Below are 23,261 nucleotides of genomic sequence, written 5' to 3' on the forward strand. Positions count from 1 at the left end.
ACAAGATCTCTCCGCATTGAGTATCAGTTGATAGGAATAGGAGGGAGTTACAGAACTTGTTTCTTAAATTTGACAGAAAAATGCTTTAAAAGTCTAAGTAATTTTGCTATTTGTGACACTTACTATAGAAGAGACTAAAGAGAGAGTCTTAGATTTGTTGTCTAATGCAGAGGTTCTTCCCTTAATGAGTAAGTTTAAAGTTAGGTTACTTCCACTGTGCAAATTAAGAAATACTAAATTTCTTTATTAGGTAGTTAGTGGTTCTGTGCCATGGATGCAGCTCATTCTGTGTAACTGCTTTCTGAAAGTGTTTATGGGAATATTGATTAGTGAAAAAAAGCATTTGCTCAGAGATATATTTTAGGAAAAAAAAGTGAACTTGAGGTTCAGAGACCATACGAGCAAAAGGAGGATGTTCTCAATGGCCATCGTCTTCCATTGCTCCTTAGAACCCACTAGTATGGCAACTGCAGTAGGGTACTTGGGACAGCTTAGGACCTAAAGACGTAACGTCTAGAGGAAACTGTAGGTGATATTTTGCTTGGACTGGAACTTTACTGATAGAATATGTTGTAGAATAGAAGTTGATAGAAAGAAGTAGTAAGTAAGGTGCACTGAAGATGAGGACAAAAGCTGAAGCAGGAAACAAACCTTATCCTGATCAGTACTAATTAATCTGAAGGCAGACACTGGGAAGCTGAAACAAGTAGAAGCAAACTTATTCTCATACTGAAGATTTGTACGTATAGGGTGTCATGTTAAGTATTTCATGTGTCAGTCTGAATGTTTTGATCTGAATCATTAAAAACATTGGTTATTTTGAATGATCCATGGGTATTGGGTTTGTTTGTGTTTTTTTTTAAACTCCCTACTATGTGTGAGGTCGGGAAATGGTACATTTTTAATACTTGTGTTGGTGTATGTGTAGCGATGAGGGCTGCTTTTTTTTTTTTTTCTTGCTTTTGAGAGGAGGTGATTGAACTGTTGCGGCCTTTAAAACCGGTCAGCCCTTTAGCTTTTAGAAGTATTTGCGCAAATGAAACTCTACAGTCTTTAAACATCTCTCTGAGAGTACTTGTAAACCTTTTAAACTCAACTGCTGGAATTGTCTAATTAATATGATGTTCCTTCTTAAAAGCTGTCAGCTTACAAATGGTTCTGGAATAGCTTTAAATTATTGAGGTTTTAATTCAGTTTTATTTAGATTTAATGTGTTTTAACTGAATCTGACATGGGGTATTAACAGATCAGTCTCCACTTGTCATTAGTGTGAGGCAGTGATGTGAAGAGATTACATAGTAGACTCTATGCATACACCTGAATGAAGGAGGCCTGACAGCTGCACATGGCTTTGTTTCTTTTTCTTTGTTTTGTTTATCAAGATACATGTTTGTTCTGTGGAATCATGTATTTATATTCTAGTTTAAAGATGGTCAGTAATCTTCAAGGGGTTTCAAAAAGCTTTGTGGTATATTACTTTGAAAATTCTGGAATTGCTGGATCTGTATAAGCTAAAAAAGTTTTTTTTAAACATGATAGGACAAGGGGTAATGGCTTTAAAGTAAAAGAGGGGAGATTTAAATTAGATGTTAGGAAAAAATTCTTCACTGTGAGGGTGGTGAGCACAGGTTGCCCAGAGAACCTGTGGATGCCCCATCCCTCAAATACAGAGATCTAAGCTAGTGCTCTGGCCAAAACAATCCAGATAACATGTAAATGTTGCAGTATGGGCATGTATCATGTATTCTGGTTTCTAGGAATACAGGAATAACTGTAGTTGTTATTTCTTCCTTTTCTGTAGTCCAAAAAGTTATTTTTGTGTGTCTGTTTTTTATTTATTTATTTTTTGTTGTAGACTAAGAAATGTTAGCCAAACTATGAACATAAATCCTTACTGGTTTTCCTTTTCCCTCCAGAAACTGATGTGGGAAGCAGACTTGCATATATTGTTGTAATTTTTAATTTTATTATTATTGTTATTGCCTTTTTAATTTTTTTTGAAGTGATGGAAATAATTTATAAGAAATACTCAGATCTGTTGTGCTAGGTAATTGCCACTGAGTGGACTATTTCTGTACATTTGCTTAATTAATTTCATATGTACTTGAATGTGTGTAATATTTTGCTTCCTTCCTGTCTGCAGAGTTCTGTATGAAGGCAAGGAACGTATCATTTCAGGCTGTGAGGTGATTCAGGCTACTCCTTATGGTCGCTGTGCTAATGTTAACAATAGTTCAACGTCTTCTCAGAGGATCTTTATCACATATCGAAGGGCTCCTCCAATACGACCTCAAAATTCATTGGCAGTGACAGATATCTGTGTTATTGTTACCAGCAAAGGAGAAACCCCTCCTCATACATTCTGCAAAGTTGATAAGAATTTAAATTGTGGCATGGTGAGTATTTAAATGTTAAATATTTTTACCTTTTTTAAAAATTACAAACAAACAACAACAAAAGAAAACAAACAGGAGGAGCACTTTGAACTTTTCCTAGCACTGTTAAGATGGTGTTCTCTGGCTGCATCATAATTGTTTCATTCTATATACCTTGTGACTTCAGTTTTGTATTATGTGTTACACTGATTTTTTTTTTTCCTGTTGTACTAGGAATTTTCTTAAGGAGAGATTAATACTTCAGTTTGCATATTCATGTCTGGGTACTCTCTAGGATTTTTGTTTGTTTGGTGATGCTAATACTCATAGGATGAAACAAAATTTATTTTTCTTTGTTATTATTAAGACCATGTTACAAAGATTTGTAAGAATGATAATTACTGCTTATCTTTTTTTTTTTTAAATGTTTGCTTGTATTTAGTCTGGTTTGTGTTTGGTTTTCTCAGGCTGAAGTATATGATTTTTTCAAACGGTAGGCAAACTGCACAAAAACTATGCAAATAGTTTATGAAAGTATATTAAAGGCTTCCAGTGAATGAATGAATTAATTAATTGAACACTGGAGGTGTTTAGAATTTCACTACCAATGATGAGGTTCCTGTAAGTGTCTGATTTTATATAACCGAGAAAATGTGGTATGTGAAAGCTGCAAACAATCTGCTTCACTTTTCTCTATACTTATATGGAAATAAATCAAAGAATAGCGTGGTGGTATGATTATTTTATGTAAATCTATAATCTCTAAGAATGTGGAAAGGGTGACTTCTACATTCCTTGAGTTAAACACACTCAGCAGCCAAACAGTAATTTTATTCTGTAACACTTTTTATTTAAATTTCTGCTCCATTTGTAAGTGGGAGTATATTTAAATACTTATACTTGGTTTCTGTGGTGCCTGCTGTTGTCTTTGTTTGCTCCAAGATGAAATTTGTGTCTTTCAGTGGGGTTCCAGTGTATACCTTTGTTATAAGAAGTCTGTGCCAGCTTCTAACTCCATAGCGTATAAAGCTGGTAAGTAATTTTAGAAGCAAACCGTCTAAGCATGTTAACGTAAAGATTCGGATACCTCCTTGAATTAAAATAAAAATTTTAAAAGCTGAGCATAGTCTGTCAAAATTCTTTTCCTAGAGCATGTCAATTGAAATCAACTCCTCTAATTCATTTGCTCTCATCGCTTTTTTCCAGGAAAAAAAAAAAAGCTTAATAGAAACAGCATTGCATTGTATTAACTCAGTGTGTATCATGACAGGATAGGTGGCTTAGGAGTTTAAATGAAAAGTCTAGCAAGTGTTTCAGATGTAACAAATGATTTCATAGTTTGTGTCTTGTGTTGGTGGTGAAGAAGGAAGAGTAATTGAAAATTCCCATCAACGTTATTCATAATTTCCTTTCATGCCTCACAGTTAATGCAATATCTTTAATTGGAAATTTCAATTTGTTCAGCTCCAAACCTATTCACTCCTTTCTTACTAAGGGAGAGTGAAAATACTCTGAACAATAAATGAGAGAGACTTAAAGGAAAATAAAGATTTTCTGTAGTTTTAAATATTTTTAATGCATTGCCACAGATTTTTTTTCCTCTGGAAATAAAGAAAAACTTCCAAAAGAGTTTCTGCTGAGCATTAAACACAACAGAGTAAGCTATTAAGTAGAAGTGAAACACATAGAATAACAGTCAGTGTACCATTTAAAAAGTTGGATGAACAGTAGAAGTAAACTGATGCTTGTGGACTCATTTTCTACAAGCAAGACTTAGATATACTTCTGAAAATGGAGTAACAATTTGTTAAGACTGAACACATTAACTCAGCAGAAAATACAGACCTAATTCATCCTATTTTCAGTGGAGATACTTGTACCACTATCCCAATAGATAATTAGCTCTTTCTTCATAGGAATTTCTTTGTAATAAAATCTGTTTCAATGCACATTTAAAATACCACAAGTAATTCCTGACTGATTTAAAGTCAAAATCTTCAGTAATAAGCTTTTACTATGTACTTGTAATTGACCTGTTATTGAAAGGCAGTATTCAGTATTCACGTACAATTTCTAAATTATTGTTATGTGGATGATTTAGTCTCACTGTTAAGTGAGAGACTTTCTTCTTCTGTGGATGCAATCTTAAGTTATTAAGTCCAGATAAGCAACAGATATATCTCTATATTGTGGAAAATATATAGCTTACATTATTTAGGGCTTCTGAAGCAAATTCACTAACTTTTCCTTCTCCCATAACAAAGGCTTAATTTTCAGATACCCTCAAGAGAACTATGAGTCATTCCCATTGTCAGAATCTGTACCTCTCTTCTGCCTTCCTATGGGAGCTACTATTGAATGCTGGGACCCTCAAACCAAATATCCACTACCAGTGTTCTCAACATTTGTACTGACCTGTTCTTCTGCAGAAAAGGTATGGCTGCACATTGTGACTGTTTTTTGCTTTTACTTTAGATGTCTGATAAGGAGATAAAATAGGCAACATCTCTTCTGTATTTGACAAATAGTACTAAAGAAATTGTTAAATATTTCACTTCTAAATTTGTATGTCTTAAGCGTTCTTATGAGACAGAGGTAAACCAAAACAGGAAATAGATGGAAGAGTTTGTGCTGTTTAGAACCATATATGCAGAACTATATGCTTAGGAAACCTAAAATCACAAGGGATGGATTTCCTCTGTTCTTTCAAGAAAACTTCCCAGCAACAGAAATGTAGCCTACATGTGAAGGTGATGTTCACTTACCATGTGTTAGAAATGTTGTAGTAGTTGTGCTTTTCCCATGATTACATCAAAAGCTGGTTCCATGTGAGTTTGTTTGAATGGGCTATGCAGGTATCTGTGTGTATGAGCAGGAAGATGGTACCAGAAAACAACAGAAGAACAGAAAACTACTAGCTGAGAGGCAGTATGTGAAAGGTGGTCAAGAACTGGTGATCTCCTGCAACTAGTGATGCTGTCTGAATTCACATAAACTTACAAACTTAAAACACCAAAAGTCTGTGGAATCTGTACAGAGCCCAGCAGCACCCACAGGCAACAAAAATGTGCTGCATGACTCAGCCCACGTGTAAGAAGTTAGTGTCTGCTATATGCAGACAAAGACTATGGGATTAGCACTACCTGGTAAAAGAAGGGAGTGCTTTTTGGAGGTTGGTCTCTCAGCTGTTGATTCAACTTGCCAACTGTGCACAGTATGTGAACTACAAAAGGGAGTAAGTGACTGTAATATGTGGTTAGCTGTCTGTGACTAATAAACAATAGTTTGGCCCCGTTAACGATGACAGCTTAACTTTTGCTCAGGCTCAGTCCCCCATCAGAGAAGTTTATATACTTCTCTATGGCCAAACAAGAAAAAGTGTTGTTCCAAGGTACTAATACTTCATTTACAAGGGTGAATACAGTAGCTGCCAGTATTTTGCACAGAAATAACATATGCTCTGGTACCCACCTCTCCCTGCTCACCTTTTGCTGAACTTGCTAGAATAATTCAGTCAGTTAGGAAACTTGTGCAAATAATAAAAGAATATTAGAAATGATTGGTCCCTGTTTAGTTTGATTAAAATAGAGTCAAAGCTAAAATATTTTTCATTGTTTAATGTGGTAAAGATAAGAGAATGTTACGGCATACAGTCATCTTGTGAGGTGATTTTTTGACCAGTAACAGTTAATAGGTAGGGTTTTGTTATGGAATGCAGTTTGGTTCGTTCCCTTTCATTTTACTGAGTACAAATACTTTGAGTAATGTGCCATTACAAAAAGGAAGAGAGGCACAAGAGTCCAAAATATTTAATATTTCCTTTATAAGGGTGCTTAGTGTATGTTAGATAAATGAAAAATAGTTTTCACAAGCTACTAAGAAAACCACTGTACTATGTGTGCAAACACCAATGACTTATGGATAGTTCAAAAACTGTAACCCAAACTTCTGTTAAATACCAAGTCTGCTCAGTTGTGTTTCTTCATTTTTTAGGTTTATGGTGCTGCTATTCAGTTTTATGAGCCTTATCCCCAGGAGCTGCTAACAGAAAAGCAACAATTGCAGCTGGGTCTCTTGACAGCTGTAGAGAGGAAAGTGGTTACTTCCAAGTCCATCAATTCTAATAAATGTATCTGCCTTCTCTCACATTGGCCTTTCTTTGAAGCATTTCGAAAATTCCTGATGTTCATCTACAAACTGTCTGTCTCTGGACCTCATCCTCTTCCCATTGAAAAGTACGTAAAACATCTTTCAAGCTAATGTGTAAAGATGGTTATATCAGCTCAAGTGGTCATCTGATATATATATGTCACACTTCCATAAGTACTGTATTTCCACCATTATCTTGGTTGCCCTGTGCAGCTTATATCGTTACTGATTGCACTGAGAGAAGTTGTAGTTTCTTCTGTTTAATAAGAGTAGCTTTTGCAGATTTTTACCATTGCTCTTCTGTTAAAATTTTTCAAGCCTGTGTAACTTCCTTTTAAACTTGTTAGACACAGAAAATGGTTGAGCTGTAAGAGACATGCCAGTGCTTGCAGTCCTGTGTTTTAGATTATTAAATGTAAGCACAAGGACTCTTTTCATTAGCAGTGCATATGTGTCCATATTGAAGCACTGCAACAACTGCAGATGAATTCTGTTTCACTCCCTCTACCTTCTTCTACCTTCTGCTTCCTCACTCCTTTCCCTTCCTGGCTTCCCTGCCCCATATATATGTATGTATAAAAATATGAACTTTATAGAGGATACTTTTCATTGTAAGAGATTCAAAAAAAAAACATAAACATTCACTGAAAACTTGTTATCTTCAAAATTGCATTGGACTTCTGGTAGCTAAGTATACTTTCTCCTAGCTAAGCCTGATGAGAAATTGTGTAACATGAAGATTGTCTACCAGAGATTTTTACATGATTTGCCTACATGGCCAGTGTGTTCTTACCTTTTCCATGCATATATGAAGCTGCCACTATTAATTTTCACTCATGAAATGTGAGCGAGTGAGGCTTCTTTCTTTCAGCTTGTGTAAACAGGCTCCTAAACTTATCAAAACAGTAAATAAATTGTAACTGTACTTCTGTAACATATGGGATGTACAAATTCCAAAATGTGACTTTGTTTTCAGTCCTTGTTTGTTCTCAGTGCTGGTTTTCTAACATTTTATCTTCTGTTCAGGCACATATCCCATTTTATGCACAATATACCTTTCCCTTCACCACAAAGGCCAAGAATTCTTGTGCAGGTAGGCAAAACATGTACTTTCGTTTTTAGTTATCATAATACTCCTTTTTGCCTTTGAAAGCCTGGATTCTTCTATTAGTTTTTTTACTCAGCTTTGAATATCCAGCTGCTGGAAGGGAGATGGGAGGAGATGTGTGGAATAGCCTTCTCTTACATGGATATAAACCCGGGTTAACCTAGCAAAGGAAGCTATTTCTAGATTTTGTGTGGTACAGACTGCAGCAGCATCCTACTTGCATTTTTGAAATTTCTGCCTTATATTGGTCTTTCATTTTATGGACGTCATTTGCTCTGTGCCACTGGGGGTTGTTTGTTTTCTACCGTTCTTTCACTTGTCCACTACCGTGGTTCATATGTTAGTCCCCTGGGGCAGTCTCTTGTGATCTCTGCTTAATCACCTAGCAGTAGCTACATGTTCAACAATGAGTCATAAACAGTTTCTTGTAACTTCTGAGAATTATTTTGGTGACTAATACAAGCTCTGTTGACTTAGTGAACAAAAGCTCCAAACCTTTTTGATTCACATTTCTTTCATGACATTGTGACTCTGTCTGCCAGGCATTTTATTATATTATGGATATGTAGTTACACCGGAATATTTTACTTCACTAACTTTGGAATTGTTCTTGCCAATCATGAATTATTTTGTGTTTCAGCTTTCTGCCCATGATGCGTTAATATTGTCTCAGCCAGTTTCTACACCACTACCACTAAGGTATCATTATCAATGTTTTAAACGCATTGTAATTGAGACATCCCAAGACAAATAGAAATGAAGCATAGAAGAAAGCCAAACGCTATTTCAATATTATTAGATTTTATAAACAGCACAATATGTATTTGAAATATTAGACAGTGTTGTTTTTATGACATAGACCTGTCCCTTATGAAAGAATGGTATTACTGATTATCCTGAAGAAAGGAGGCTGTAAGGAAATAATACATGTATTTAAGTATCTTCCATCTTTAGAATATAAACAGTAAAGACTTTTTTAAAAATACCATAGATAGATTTCTTGTTATCTTGAGCTGTTTATCCCTTTTTGGTTCCAAGGGAGACATTTATGTTAAGCAGTTATGTGAAATCAATAAATGCCCAAGTGCACAAACACTTTGAAAATCCAAAATTGTAACTTAAAATATTTGTGAATGAGGCTTGATGCAGTCTCTTTGGATAACACCTACAAGGCTAGAGTTCCTTATGAATATGACATGACTTTTTGTTTGTTTGCTTTGGTTTTGCTTTTAATTAAAAAAAAAAAAATCACCCTTCTTTACATTGTTTTCCCTTAAATGTTATCATATATAATATTGTATATGCAAAAGGATCCAATGTTTAAATCTCAGCTGTTGCTCAGCCACTTAAGGGAAAAATTGCAGCTAGCCATCAAACTGCAAAGTAACATGTAATTAGCATTATAAGGACAGATTTTACACCCCTCTTCTACTTTTACAGATGTCATTAAAATTCCTAAATATCTGTATGGTTTCCAAAGAAATGAAATGGAGATTAAACTGTAGAAACTAAATGCATGTTGCTATGAGAATGCTGAATTTATTTATTTATTTTCTACTTGACTAGTACTAGAATTTAAAATAGTGATACTAAGATAAAATAGATACTGTAATTCATTATTCTTGCTTGAGGTAACATCCTATGAAACTAGTAGTGTTTTTTTTGTGCTTGGATTAGGTGATAACTAGTTAGGTCTGTGTTACTGTTAGGAAGACAAGCTGCTTGTGCATAAGTGAGAGAGCCATAAACCACACAGTAGCATTTTAAGGCATATGTTTCTGTAACAGTACTTTTGAATTTACGTTTTTGTGTTGCAGTACAAGTCTCACACTGAAGTGCTAGCTATTAAATACTACTATTACCACACATAAAATATCTAAGAATTATTCAACTTGTAGGTCCAAACAGCTCTTAGAAATTTAGTAGTGCCTCGCTCTCGCTTTTAATGTTTAAATCCTGTAACATTCTTTCCCCCTCTCTCCTTTCCATTTACCCCTTAGTGGAGCAGACTTCAGTACTCTACTCATGAATCTTGGACCAGAAAACTGTGCCACCCTGCTACTCTTTGTATTGTTAGAAGGCAAGATCCTCCTTCATTCTCTTAGACCAGCTGTATTGACAGGAGTTGCTGAAGCTGTAGTAGCTGTAAGTACAAGGTGTTCTGTACAGCAGCAAGGGAAAATGTTGGAAACTCCATAATTACTATGAGGCTTTTATAAGTTAAAATGATTGCATTAAATGATCATTTTTTTCCTAGCAATTGCGTTTAGTTAAATCGCTCTAGCATGTCTAATTACTATAATTGTTGAAGTGATCAATGCTTTTGCATAGATAAGTAAGAAATGTCCTGTAAACAAGTGATCAAAGTTGAAGACTCTTTTTTGACAGTGTAACAGGGTTTCTAGCAATTTAATTTCAACTTGCTGCATGTAACAAACTTACCTGTTTTATGCTGTACAAGGTCTGTTGTCCTGTTTTAATGAATCGGTTTCATTTCATTTTTCCTTCAGATGATATTTCCATTTCAGTGGCAATGTCCATATATCCCCCTATGTCCTTTGTCTCTGGCCACCGTACTCAGTGCACCTGTTCCATTTATTGTTGGAGTTGATTCACGGTATTTTGATCTGTATGATCCACCACAGGACATTGTGTGCATTGACTTAGACACAAACATGGTGTACATGTAAGTTCTATGGGGTTTTTATATCTATCTGTAGATGGAGAAATTGCTGAACTACGTGAGAGAGAGCAAACTTTATTTAAAAACTGTTTTGTCAAATATGGTTTTGTTTCTGCCTGTCCTCTGTTCTTTATCTCGCTTCTAATGCTTTATAGAGACTTGAAAATCACTAAGTCAAGGGTCAGCATTTGGGGGTTGCCAATAAAATTAAAAAATAAATAATGTGCTGCAGATGTTGCTTGAAATGATAATGTGTGTTTGTTTTCTTTTTCCTTCACTTCTCATACTGCTTATTTAGGAAATGGGACACAAGCTAGAATAGAGGAAGAACAGTTTATTTTTATTGTGCCACCATTTTATGCATTTTCACCTTGCTTCACCACTTGAGGATTTGATTTGCCTGTGTTCATTGAATATTGGGTTTGAACATGAGAGTTTCAGGACCCTTCATGAAGCTTTTGAAGCTGTCTTGAATTCAGGACATTTTTTGTTAGTGTAATGAAATAAAAATAATTTATTAAGTTACAGGAGCTGACTTCTCAGTGAGATCAATCAAGCAAAACTTTTTGTATTGCCTATATTTGTTTTAAAATATTTTCATTTAATTATGTTTTGAATGCTTGTCTTAAATAAAGTGTTGCATGAAGGGTTTCTTTACAACTTCTATAGGAGAGGCTAATCTAGAATGAATTTCTTCTGTGATAAATCTAAATGGGATTGTAAATACCTGATTTTAAAATGATTTATTAAATTTATAAATTCTTTTCCATTTAGAGTAATTAGATCAAAAGTAGAAAGAGGGATGTAAGCTATCTGAGGGTGAACATCACTGAATAATGCGTGTCTCTTCTGTGTGAAAATATAGTCTTAAATCATCTCGTGTCACTTTAACTCTTGATTTCATTTTCACTAACTCGAATCAAAATTAGTCATTTGATCTATGGGTCACTTGAAAGCTTTCATGCTTTTCATTGCGTAAAAAGGACCCTTCCTATGATGCCTTACTGAATCAAATGCTTCCTTTAAGTTATTGAAATGTATTGTGTGATTAGTAGCATCAAAGAAAAGAGTAAACAACAGAGTAGATTGTATTCATATTTTTTATTTGCCTTTTTTCTTCTCCTGGGTCCCCAATAAAAACATCGCAAAAAACATTTTCATCATTGTATGTAAAGTGTTGTGCCATCAAACGAATAATTATGTGTGAAAGAAATGTAAGGAAGATAACTTTATGTGAAGATACCTTTTGCAATGAAAAATGTCTTTTTTTTAATAAGAAGAATGGAAATTGATGTCTGGGTTGGAAAAAAAAAAAAAAAAAAAGAATTGGAGTAAGGCAGTAGATTTAGCGGAGAAAGGAGACAGTAAAGATTCTGTTGGAATGAGTCATAGAAAGATAAAGTTGGCTACTAGTTACTGAACTAAAAATCTACCAGTGGCTGATGTCTTATCTGTCTACAACTGAAAAGATTCTGGCACCTTTTCCTTTAATATCTTTTAAGTCCTTTTCTGTTTCAGTGGCTAACTGATCTTTTTGTCTTTTGCTGTCCATTTTGGACATATTTAATCTATGCTATTTACTTGACTTTAAGAGGAATTGAACATCTTCAACATTTGACTTCAAGTAAATGAGAGATGTTGGTACCTGCATTATAAAACTTGGAGGTATTTTTTTTTTAACCTGGAAATGAGGATATTTCTCCATTTTGGAGATATGTAGGTAAACTGCATGTAGGTAAAATATTTCTGCATAGTAGAAGAATAACATCTGAAAAAATCAGTGTTTTCTAGTACATCAATCTGCCTGACTGGCATCTTTCTAGGCCAAGTTTGCTGGTATCTTCCTTATGATAGACTAAAATTTCATTTACTGCGAAAACTACTGAATGTCTTTTATTCATTCAGCATCTTCCTTAAAGTCTTTTCTTGGATGTTTTCAACCATCTCTGTGAAACTAACATCAAAAGCTCATTAAGGAAAGTAGCCTTTTTGGGTGCAAATTTGAGAGGTGTTTTTTTTTTTTTTTTTTCTTAATAGTTTTTTTTTTTTCTTGCATTTTTGGAACAGTACTGCTTATATTGTTTGTAGGCATGCTTTTGTGGTGGGAAAAAAAGGAGATGATATCTGCAAGCATGCATTTTTATTTTTATTTTTTAATTCATTAATTAATTTTATTTTTAATACATTTAATGTATACTTCCTCCTTAAGGAAGCTATGTGTCTGTGCCAACTGAGCAAACAGTTCTACTGATGCTAAGTGCAATATCACAGTGACAGCATCAGCGGAAATAGTAATAACTGGTTAGGTCTTGTGGCATCAAAGTTTGCTCTACACCTTATTAGGGAAATTCTGTTCCACTTTCTTTCTCCCACGACGAGCTTAGGAGTTCTTGTGACTCTCCCTTCTGTCTCTATATTCATCTGTTAAATGGGGTCTGGCATTGTATCCCTTGTTCCTCTGACAAAGATGAGCATACCTTCAGACCAATTTATCCCATTATTTAATCAACCACATAATTTCCAAATTGTAAACTGAATTTCCAATCTTCCTAATTCCTGGCAGCCTTTGATTGAAGCTGAAATTGGGAACTTAATTGTCATAGACATGTGACAGTGACTATAAAGCTTATGAGCATAGAGCTACTTGACTGGTCTTCCAGCATTTTACAGGAATTTAACTTCATGTGGTAGTGGCAAACAGCCTTTATTTGTGTCAGTAGCAGAACAGCAAGTTTACAATAGTCTAAACTAATAACCATATACAGATTAATGTGTTCAGATTATATTAGTGAGACTGGTATAGATTCTGAGAAGAAACTCAGCAATGTGACACTTCAACCAAAAACTCTAAATCAGATCTCAATATAGATCCTCCTTCCAGAATGGAGAAAACTACCCATAAGTCAATTTATACTGCTCTTTTCTGAGGAAATGAAGTGCTGAGTTAATGTCACTCCATTTTATTATATTTATTATTTCTGACAAATAGGGACAGTGACAAGGTTTCTTTTCAAAATGATTTCCTTTTTCTGAAAATGAATTAACTTAGGCCAATGGAAGCTATTCTTTTCTATATGGTCTGTATTTTATATATCCTTTTATCCTCCCCTGTGTTTTAGATCAGATGATAAGAAGAGCACAAACTGGAAGCAGTTTCCTAAGAAGCCATGTAAAAGTCTGCTCAGCACCTTAAAGAAACTGCACCCACAGCTGGCAGCAGGTGAAATATCTAAAATAAATGGGAAGGGATAAGAACAGAAACTGCCTAAAGCAGGGAAAGTAAATATTAGAAGAAAACTACTAAATTTTCTGATACACATCTACAGGTCTTATAATTTATAAGTAGTGTATAAATGTAAGGACTTCTTGGTAACGTGGTGTAAATCTTTTTAGACTTTTTTTCTTTGTTGTCACTTCCTCAAAGTGGGGAATTTTCAGCCTTTAGTAATGATTAAGTTATATTTAAACAAAGATTCAACAGAAACACATTTGGGTCTCAGCATAAACAATGTTCACTGTTCTGATCAAAAATAATAAAGGAAATAAGTGTTTGAGTAAGATACTGCACAATACTCCAGGTATTGTGCAGATATAGTTGAATATCTCAGGTACTGACTTTCCTACAAAAAAAATCCAGTAGCAAAATGTTGAAAGTATTTTTTTCAAAAGGAAGAGGAAAAACTGACCATCATACTAATGGCTTGGAAAGGTAAGAACAGAGTTGTAACTAAATTATTCTGCAGGTATATCTTCTATCTATCTGTAGACAGGATCTTTAAGACAATCTTGTTCAGAGTATGTTCAGTTGTGTATTTATAAAGGAGACAATGATAGCTTCATGGGTATACAACAGATATTAAAAAAAAAAGTTGGTAAACTATGAAAACAGAAAATGTATTAATTAGGAGTTGGGCTTTCTTGCCTTAATTTCCTTTCTTTCTTTCCTCTTTTTTTTTTTTTTTTTTTTTTTTCCAGATTGCCTTTACTGTTAGAAAACCTCAACTTTTGTTTTGTTTTTGGTTTTATCAGCAGGGCATGATACTCTACTTAATGTGTAAATGCTGCAGACTGAATTCCCATTTCAACAGTATTATTTTATATTACTATTTACATTTATATTATAATAAAAATCTGTAACTGTGTTCAAAGGTGAAGCAGTACCTGCTAGTTTTTTTGTTGTTGTTGTTTTCTAAGTCCAAGAATAAACTCTTTATGTGATCTGCTTCTTTCCATCCTTTGGTATACAAAAATGTTAAAATTGTCACTGGAAAAATAATTTAAAGCACATTTTTTTCCTCGATGTGCAATCTTAAGTAATCAGCAGAACAGGGAAAACAGAATCCTTTGTGTTGACTTGTTACTGAAAGACAGAGTTTAGCTGGGAATGTGATAGCAAAATCTAAATTAAGGTAATGCTCGTTTTCTCAGGTAACAGAAGCCTTGATAAGTTAGAAAAACACATAAGCAACTCCTGAAATAACTACTTTTTATATGGGCCAGATCAATTGGAAAGTAATAACAGGACAAGAAGAGAACTTATTTACAGTGTTGGTAATTTCTAAATACGGGAAATAAAAAAGAAAAAAAAATCATATTCAATATCTTGCAAATGTTGTCTATTCAACTATGCTGCATTTTAATACAGGATTGTGTATATTGCTGTTTGCTAGTTCACAAGAAAGCACCAGAAGGCTCAGCAGTGGAGATGACTCCTATCGAGGCAGATTTCTCCTGGCAGAAGAAGATGACAGAACTTGAGATGGAGATCCAGGAAGCTTTTCTACGTTTCATGGCATCTATTTTAAAGGGTTACAGAACGTTCCTCAAACCAATCACTCAGGCACCTTCAAATAAAGCAACTGCTGCTGATTCGTTGTTTGATCATCAAGGTGAGGTTGAGAGAAATAAATTGCTGATCGTATTGGAGTTAACCCAGATTTTCCTTTGGTGCAACTCTTGGCAATATTTGGAATTGCAGTTATATAAAATCAAGCTGTTTGAAGTTGATTAGAATATTGATACACACGAATAGAATCCCATTTTGTAACAACTCTGATATTAGAAAAATTGTCTTTCAGTAGGGGGATGCCTTCTTCTCGTGGCACATTCTGTAAGGGCACTTCTTGGGAATTAAAGAATATTTCTCAATTTGTATGGAGCAAAAATGGCAGAAGCCCATTGATGAAGAGCAAAATAATGTTTTTGATATAAATGGGAAAATAAAAGAGTACTGGGCAGAGTTCAGAAACATAACAAAACAGTAGTTGGTAAAGGTCATCTTATTTTTTTTCACTTTATCACTTACCATATCACTTTGACTTTTTCATATCTGTTCATCAGTTGAATGCCAGATAGAATGTCACTGGTGGCTTGTCTTGTCTGTTTGATTGTTTGTTTGCTTTTTTCTTTCTTTTTTTTTTTGTGCATGTGTGTGTGTGGGAGGGTATTTTGTGTTTTTTTTCTTGTTTTGTTTTAAATTATCTAGAAGAGAGATTTGAGATGGGATTCTTATTTAAACACTTGAAAAATCATAAATGTTTACTTCTAGAATAGTGGAAGGGGATTTTTTTTATTATTGTCTAAAATGTAAATGCTTCTGCATTTAATGAATGAGGTCACATTCTCCTTTTTTGTCCATAATAAGTCAACAAATCAGCAAACAGATTGTGATAACATGGGGATGATTGCATGCCATGTATTGTTAACTATGTGGAAGAAATCTTACATAAACAAGTTTATTTTAATCTTCTGAATGCAAGTGATAAGTAGTTGTTTTTACTAATAAAGCCAATGTTTTATATATTAGCACTGTAAATGTTTTATGTTAACACTTTTACAGCATAGTTTCTTATGGAACTTTTAACTATTTACTTCTGTGTTTCTTTTTCTAACCAGGATTTTTAAAAAGTAGAGACCGTGCCTATACGAAGTTCTACACGCATCTCACCAAAACGCAGATATTCAGCAGCTTTATTGAAGAGTGCAGTTTTGTGAGTGACAAGGATACTGGCTTGGCATTTTTTGATGACTGCATAGAAAAGGTGAAAAACATACTAAATTAAATTATATGCTTTTTTTTTTTTTTTATTGTCCTGCCTTTTACTTGTAAAGGCAGCTACCCTCTGTAACAAGTGTGAGAGACTGGAATTTTTGGTTATTATTGCTGAATTATTTTCTTCCTTTGTCTTCTTGCATGGTCATAGTTTTCTGTGTTAATACAGGAGTCTGTAATTAAAGCCCTGCAGGATGTCAAGCTGTAAGAGAATGTGAAAAGTACCAGTTCATGACACTTTAACACAATGTCGTTTATATCTTCCTTTTTAAACAGTAATCTGCCTCACTCTAATTTAGACTTATCTACCACTGCCATCTGTGGTGTTCTTTTTCACATGACAAACTTCACATGATAAACTTTAAACATAAAAATATGCCTAGTGCTCAGACTTGTGGTCAAAACTGATTTACAAAGATAAGACTTCATTTCATTGCATGTATTTTATATGAGAAAGATTGCTGTAACCCATTCATGTTTTTTTTTGAAGCCAAGTCTTCAGCATGTTTCTAGGCTACATAGGTTATTAGGTTTATGACTTCATCTTAAAAATGACAGGTTCACAAGATAAAATTTCAGAGCTAGCGGTTTTTATATACTTTTTATGTGCATATATATGATCCCTTCTGGACAGAACATTGATTTTTGCACTAAGCTGTGCAAATAACTTGTTGATTCAGTATTGTTTCCAATCAAAATACCACTTAAAGCAGATCGCAAAAAAAAAAAAAAAGTTTCAAAGTATCCTTGCCTTTATTTTTCTCTATGCCAAGTAGGGGGTGTGCATCTACAGTATGTGTCTAGACTATGCTCTGTTTAGTAATGTTGATAACTTACAGTAATTGCAAGTTATTAATGTGTTGCATACTTAAATTGTCATAGTGAAAATATATGCAAAAAACAGTTTATTTCAATTAAGCTAAGTTAAAGCTTCTTTAATAGATTTAAGGTTTTGTATTTAGTCCATAGTGTCAACAGATTGAAAGCATTCTGATAACTTCTTGCTTTCAGCAAGGTATTTGAAAATGAAAGTGCTTCCAGAGTAGTGTGAATACTTGGTATTACTCATTTAATATTTCAGTAAAACGCATGGCTGTAATAGAATTATTTAGGATCTTTTTCCATTGAGAATAAACTCTGATTTTTTTTCTCTTTTCCTAGCTCTTTCCAGATAAAGGAACAGAAAAAGGAGACAAGGTATTTTGACCCTCAGTATGTTCAGAGATAATTTACTGTGTAATAAAAGTGAAGAGACAGGGCTGTAGAACTGATATTTGAGCATTGATAACAAATATGATACATTTTATATATTGTGCTTACACATAATGTATAAAATCAAGAACAGAAACAGTGTATTTTTACATATACTTTAATATAATTAATATTAAAATGTACATTTTATCCCAAAGCTAAACTCAGGACTCAGATTACAAACTCTCCTTTCAGGTTGACGCAGATTCTTTTGAAGATGCACGGTTGATTGAGCTTGATGAGTCACAAAAAAGTGAACACACAGTGTTTATAATGCCACCAGAACCTCCCCCTGATGATGGACAAGACCGAGCACCAAAATACAGGTACGGTTCAATCAATTAACGTAGAGAAACTGGAGTATTAGAACTCTTATGATGTTGAGCGGGGCAGATATTTCAGCTTGGCACAAGACTCACCTTAATAAATGGTAAGGACATCTTTAAAAAGATGTGATCTGCCTGGACTCCGGTAAGTTTCTGAAGGCCTGGAAGTATTTTGTGTGGGCATGTTTGAGGGCAAGTAGCTTTTGGTTGTAGTTTTTAGTAACTACTTGCCAACTTTGTAGTAATGCTTTGCTACGTGTATTTAATGTCTATCTTTCCTTGAGCCATTTATGTGGATTTTGTAGGAACTGTCTTTGTTCCAGGGTAGGAATGACAGGGGGTGGGTAATGGATTTGCCCAGTACTATTGATTTGCAACTCATGAACCAAAAGAGAAAAACACCCTTTCCACTTTTCAGACTTCTTCCATTCAGTGTTTTTCAGCCCTATGCAGGAAGTGTGGAGTTGCACACACTGTGGTTATGTTTTTCTTGCTCTTTCTTGGAGGCAAAGAAGTCTGTTTCCAGCTGTTGTTGTTAGTAATTATCATCAGTGCTTCCCAGACCTATGTGGTGTGGATAGTGGTCTGGTTCTTATATCCATGGTCTACTGGGATTTAATGTCCAAGGCTGCTTCTTTTTTGTGATATCTTTGTGAACAGGACTAAAAGGATCATGTTATAAACATACATATAAATCCCCTGGTTCCTTTATTTTCCTGTTTATCAGTTATTTGCATGCAAGTTGTCTTTGTAAGGCTTTCAGCAGATACATAAAAAGCTTTTCCCTACTTTTTTTTTTTTTATATATATATATCTATGTAGCTACAAAAACTTTCCACGACTAGATTTCAAGCTGTTTGACAGGCCTCAGGAACTGAAGCTCTCCTTCAGCAGACACCCAGCTGGAAGCAGCATTTCAAATAGTCCAGCACTCATGGCAAAGAGGACAAAACAGGTCAGATAAGTCTTACCATAATCACCATGTGAATACTGAAAGATATTAAGCTGCTTTGATAAAAATTACTGCTGCATATTTATACTACAAATTACTTTGTTGGAAACTAAGTCTATGTGTAACTATTGAGAAGCAAAACTTGCCAGGAAAAGAAATGGAAAGCAAAAGATTAGCATCTGAGATAAAAGTTTACCGTCAAACTAGTCATTAAACTTCAGGCCATGGTATAAAACAAAATGAAATTAAAATGAATGCTTAAAATGGGGGGGAAGGCATAATTCAGGTGCTATTTTTTGTTTGTGGAGAACCTTCAAAAGAGGGTGCTAAGAATAGAATGGCAGTTTAGTGTTTGTTCATTGTTATTAAATGCCTACTTTTAATAGCTTAGTATCTGAGTTAGTAATGTTTTCTAGGCTCTGGTTGTTCACCTTTGTCATCTTTGTTTTTTTTTCACCCTTACAGGAAATAAAAACAGCCCATAAGTTAGCCAAGAAGTATTATGTAAGCCCCCCACAGTGGGCTAAATGTCTCTACAGTCACAGTTACAGCTTATGGTTTATTTGTCTGCCAGCCTACATCAGAGTTGCACATCCCAAGGTCAAAGCACTGCAGCAGGCATATGATGTTCTAATTAAAATGAGGAAAACTGACGTGGAACCACTAGATGAGGCAAGTCTGAATAAAATATCATTACTGTGAACACAGAGCAGAAGACAAAGTGCAAATATAGTGTGTTTCACCACCAACAGCAGGTTAAGCATTCTCACAGTCTGACCTGTTTTAAAGCTACATCAAAATGGTCTTACAAAAGTCTGCCCAACTAAGAAAACTAGAAATATTTCTTTTTTTTTTTTTCTTATCATTGACATAGTATCAGCTTACTCATGTAATCCAGCTTAGTGTTGCTCATCTTCTCCCAGACTTCTTCCAGAAGGCAGTTCTTGAATATCTCTGTTTTTAAAATGTGCTTTGAATTAATGCTCTGCAGTCATACTGAAGTGAAGGGATAATGGATTTGTGTGCAGCATTCCATTCTTGCAGTAGTATACGCAAACACAAAGAAGCAAGTTATCCCACTTTTTTGCGTGGGTGTTTCCTTCCCTCCTTTATTTCGCAAACAGAAAAGCCAAGTGGGGAAAAAAAAAAAGCACTTGTGTGTGACTCCTGGTGTTATTTCAGCTTGTGTAGTTTCCTGTTGAATTTTTGCTCCCTCTTCTGGCTGTTGGTTGAGTAGCTGCTTTCATATGGCTTTCCCTTTTGTGTGAAGTTTGGGAAGAGCTTAAACAGTTTCAAAATCCTTGTCATCTGTTAATCTATGGACTTTTGTATCTTGTCAGGTGTGCTACAGAGTTGTGATGCAACTCTGTGGACTGTGGGGTCAGCCTGTTCAGGCCGTGAGAGTCCTCTTTGAAATGAAAAATGCTGGAATACAGCCAAATGCTATCACTTACGGCTATTACAATAAGGTAAAAGAAATTTTGGCAAAAGATACTGAACCAATGTCTCACTTGCCTTTTTATTCCCTTTATTCTATAGCATGATTTGAAGACTGTTCGTTACAGCTCTTCAGTTGAATTTGCTGTTTCTGTTGGGCAAGCCAGCAGTTAAGACAAGTTTACACTTGACTTGATCTACAGTGTATGGTTTTACATTTTTTACTTTTACATTCCTGTGCTGTTTGTCTAACCGACAATTCTGTTGAAATACATTTATAGTGTTTCCTTTCCAAGGTTTGGAACCTGTCTAGTTACTTTCATGTCACAGCCATCTCTTCCTAGTTGTATCCTTTAAGGTAGCAGCATCCATGAGTGATGAAGGTTGGGATTAGGTTAGTTGAAGTAGCTGCCTCATGCTTTCCTTGCTTCCATGTTTCTGTAATTTTCTAATGGAAATTCATAGTAAAGTATGAAAAGTAATTGGAGAAGAGTCTCTACTATGGTCTTTTGTTCCTACCATACACTAATCAGATGAATAAGATCCATCTTGTTTAATTAAGGAAAACTTGATGCATAGTCAGTTGCCACTCAGCCAGTGTATCCACAGCTGTAGGATAAAAGGGAACAGCTAAAACTCTAATACTTGTCCTACTTCACAGTGTTGGCAGGAAATGTCCTTTGAGTATGGAAAGAGAAGCTTCTCACTGTACTGTGTTTCTTAGTGTAAATTTGTTACTGTGTTGTTGTTATTGCAATGTCTCTCTCTGTAGGCAGTCTTAGAGTCTCCTTGGCCTAGCAGTAACCGCAGTGGCATATTTCTGTGGACAAAGGTACGAAATGTAGTTCGCGGCACAGCACAATTTAGGCAGTGCCTAAAGAAAGCAACGCAGAGCCCACGAGTACCTGTGATATCAGGTAATAAGTTAGGTGAAATGAATTTTTCTGCTGAACAAGAGCATGATTTGCTTTCTGAAGGACTGCACCTAACATTCTGGCTTTTACAAGTAGAAAACCCTTCTTAAATGTATATAAATTGATAATAGTCAACTTGATGCTTGATGCTGAGACTGTTTGTCTTACAATGTCTTTTCCTACGCTGAAGAATGAGTTGTCTAAGTTCTGTTGCTATAATTCCATATTCTCATTTTATATGTGCAAGCAAAAGTATTTACTGTTGTCTGAAGAGGCTAGATGTATTTGAAAACCTGAAATTTTAAATCCTCTCTTACTAACCAGCTCTCATTCATGTCTTTAGCTCTGCGGAATACCACGGGTGGAAGTGATGGGGACATGGTGAGCCATGGTAGCGTGGATAGTTCTAATGATGCTAACAGTGGGGAGCACACTCTCTTCGTCAGTGACTTAGTCAGGCTTGATTCCAATGATAATCACTCTAGCACAGGTACTAGATTCTGCTGGGTTTCACTACTAACAATCCCCCAAAAGGCAAAAATTTTCTGTTTTCCTGTTGATTTCCCCTCCACTGCCACCATGTTCCCCTCCTGAGGCTGTAGAGAATGAAGCATGGAGTTGATCTATGTGAAGAAATACAGTCTCTGCTTTACCACAGTTCATGCGGCTTCTATAATTTAGAGTGAACAGTAGCAGAAGTACTCTTAAGCTAAATGTCTTGCTGTGGTCTCATGAACTTTACTTTTTGTGCTAGTTGTTATAAAAGGTATAAAGCCTCTGACATAAGTCTTTGATTTCTGCGTATTATTATTTATTCGTATAAATGAATAGTCTGAGTAAAATCTTCATCAGTGTTAAAGGAAAAGAGTGAAAGTTGCTGAGGTGATTAGAAGGTAATGTTTTGAAATGTTGCTCTTTGTTGATCATCTTTTGATCCAGGGTGGTCTAATTTGCATTTCTAGAATTAGTATGTTACGTTTGGTCATAGTAAACCGTGCTTCTAAAAGCCATATTCAGGCTTCTCACCAGTGTTTTCCTGATTTGAGAATGAATACAAAAATGATCAGAACCACACATAAGACACCCTGTACATATGGAAAGACAGTTGATAAGCTGGGGAAAAACTGAATGTGGCATGCACTCTTCTAGGCCAAACTGGAGTGAAATGAGTGCACAGAAAGTTAACTACTTGAGATGGCAATACAAAACTCATCGTTCTTAGTGTCTGCCTTAGTACTGATTACATATTACCTATGCACAGTCTCAACTAAGCTTCCTTTCTGTTTACCTCAATACTTACTGTACAAATGGTTCTTGCACATTCTTCATGATATTTAATATCTCAAGTCCTCCTTTAAAGATAACTTTGAGTCTGATTCCTGTTCTTCATCTGATATGCCTGCCTAGATTACTGAACTTTCCTTCTTTCTGCTCTTTGTTGCTCTGCTTTTTGTTCTTTGCTGTCTCTCGGGTGCTGCATTTGTCCTTGACTATCATGGTGTGGGGTGCAGACTTTATATGGTGTGAAGCCTTGGATGCACGTGTGATTTAATTCTACCCTTGAATATTACTTCTGCAGGTAATTTGCCCATTTATTGATAGGATATTTTCACTTCAGTGCAAACCACAGAGACTAACATCACTGAATTGATGATAGGGAGAAAATAAGGACCAAAGAATGTCAGAGTGAATTATGTGTATGAAAGGTTATCTTACACAGTAGACAAATTTGTTTATTGATGACCACTTAGAAAAATTAAATTAAAAAGTCTGTTTGCTCTGCATTGGTAAAAAAAAAAAAAAAAAAAAGTGATAATATGTACTTTAGATAAATAACGTCTGTCTTTCAAGTTTTATGGAGCCTTCTAATACCTTTCATATAATACTCAGTAACATATACTTCGATCTTTTTAAATACTGTCAGGTGTTGTAATAGGTAAGCTGAGGCATGTTTTAACATGCTGCTGTGGGATATGTCCCGTATAGTATTTGTGTATTTTTGCATGTACAGCAT

At 35.0% G+C, this 23,261-nt stretch overlaps 1 protein-coding gene across 2 annotated transcripts in view; it reads left to right on the forward strand.

The window, feature by feature from the left end:
- DENND4C (DENN domain containing 4C) overlaps positions 1-23,261 on the forward strand; it is a 67,408-nt gene that overhangs the window by 24,891 nt on the left and 19,256 nt on the right. The window contains exons 3-20 of one of the 2 annotated variants that reach the window (XM_084504904.1): positions 2,144-2,396; positions 3,338-3,407; positions 4,640-4,809; positions 6,369-6,610; positions 7,551-7,617; positions 8,273-8,331; positions 9,633-9,777; positions 10,143-10,318; positions 13,435-13,535; positions 14,986-15,204; positions 16,211-16,356; positions 17,529-17,564; positions 17,814-17,944; positions 18,767-18,899; positions 19,362-19,568; positions 20,237-20,365; positions 21,106-21,250; positions 21,591-21,737. In XM_084504904.1, coding sequence (XP_084361030.1) covers positions 2,144-2,396; positions 3,338-3,407; positions 4,640-4,809; positions 6,369-6,610; positions 7,551-7,617; positions 8,273-8,331; positions 9,633-9,777; positions 10,143-10,318; positions 13,435-13,535; positions 14,986-15,204; positions 16,211-16,356; positions 17,529-17,564; positions 17,814-17,944; positions 18,767-18,899; positions 19,362-19,568; positions 20,237-20,365; positions 21,106-21,250; positions 21,591-21,737 — 2,576 coding nt within the window. The remainder of the gene's footprint in view (positions 1-2,143; positions 2,397-3,337; positions 3,408-4,639; positions 4,810-6,368; positions 6,611-7,550; positions 7,618-8,272; positions 8,332-9,632; positions 9,778-10,142; positions 10,319-13,434; positions 13,536-14,985; positions 15,205-16,210; positions 16,357-17,528; positions 17,565-17,813; positions 17,945-18,766; positions 18,900-19,361; positions 19,569-20,236; positions 20,366-21,105; positions 21,251-21,590; positions 21,738-23,261) is intronic. The other variant, XM_084504903.1, reaches the window with a different exon arrangement.

The sequence above is a fragment of the Aythya ferina genome (genome assembly GCF_964211825.1).
Source record: "Aythya ferina genome assembly, chromosome: Z".
In the NCBI taxonomy this organism is placed as follows: domain Eukaryota; kingdom Metazoa; phylum Chordata; class Aves; order Anseriformes; family Anatidae; genus Aythya; species Aythya ferina.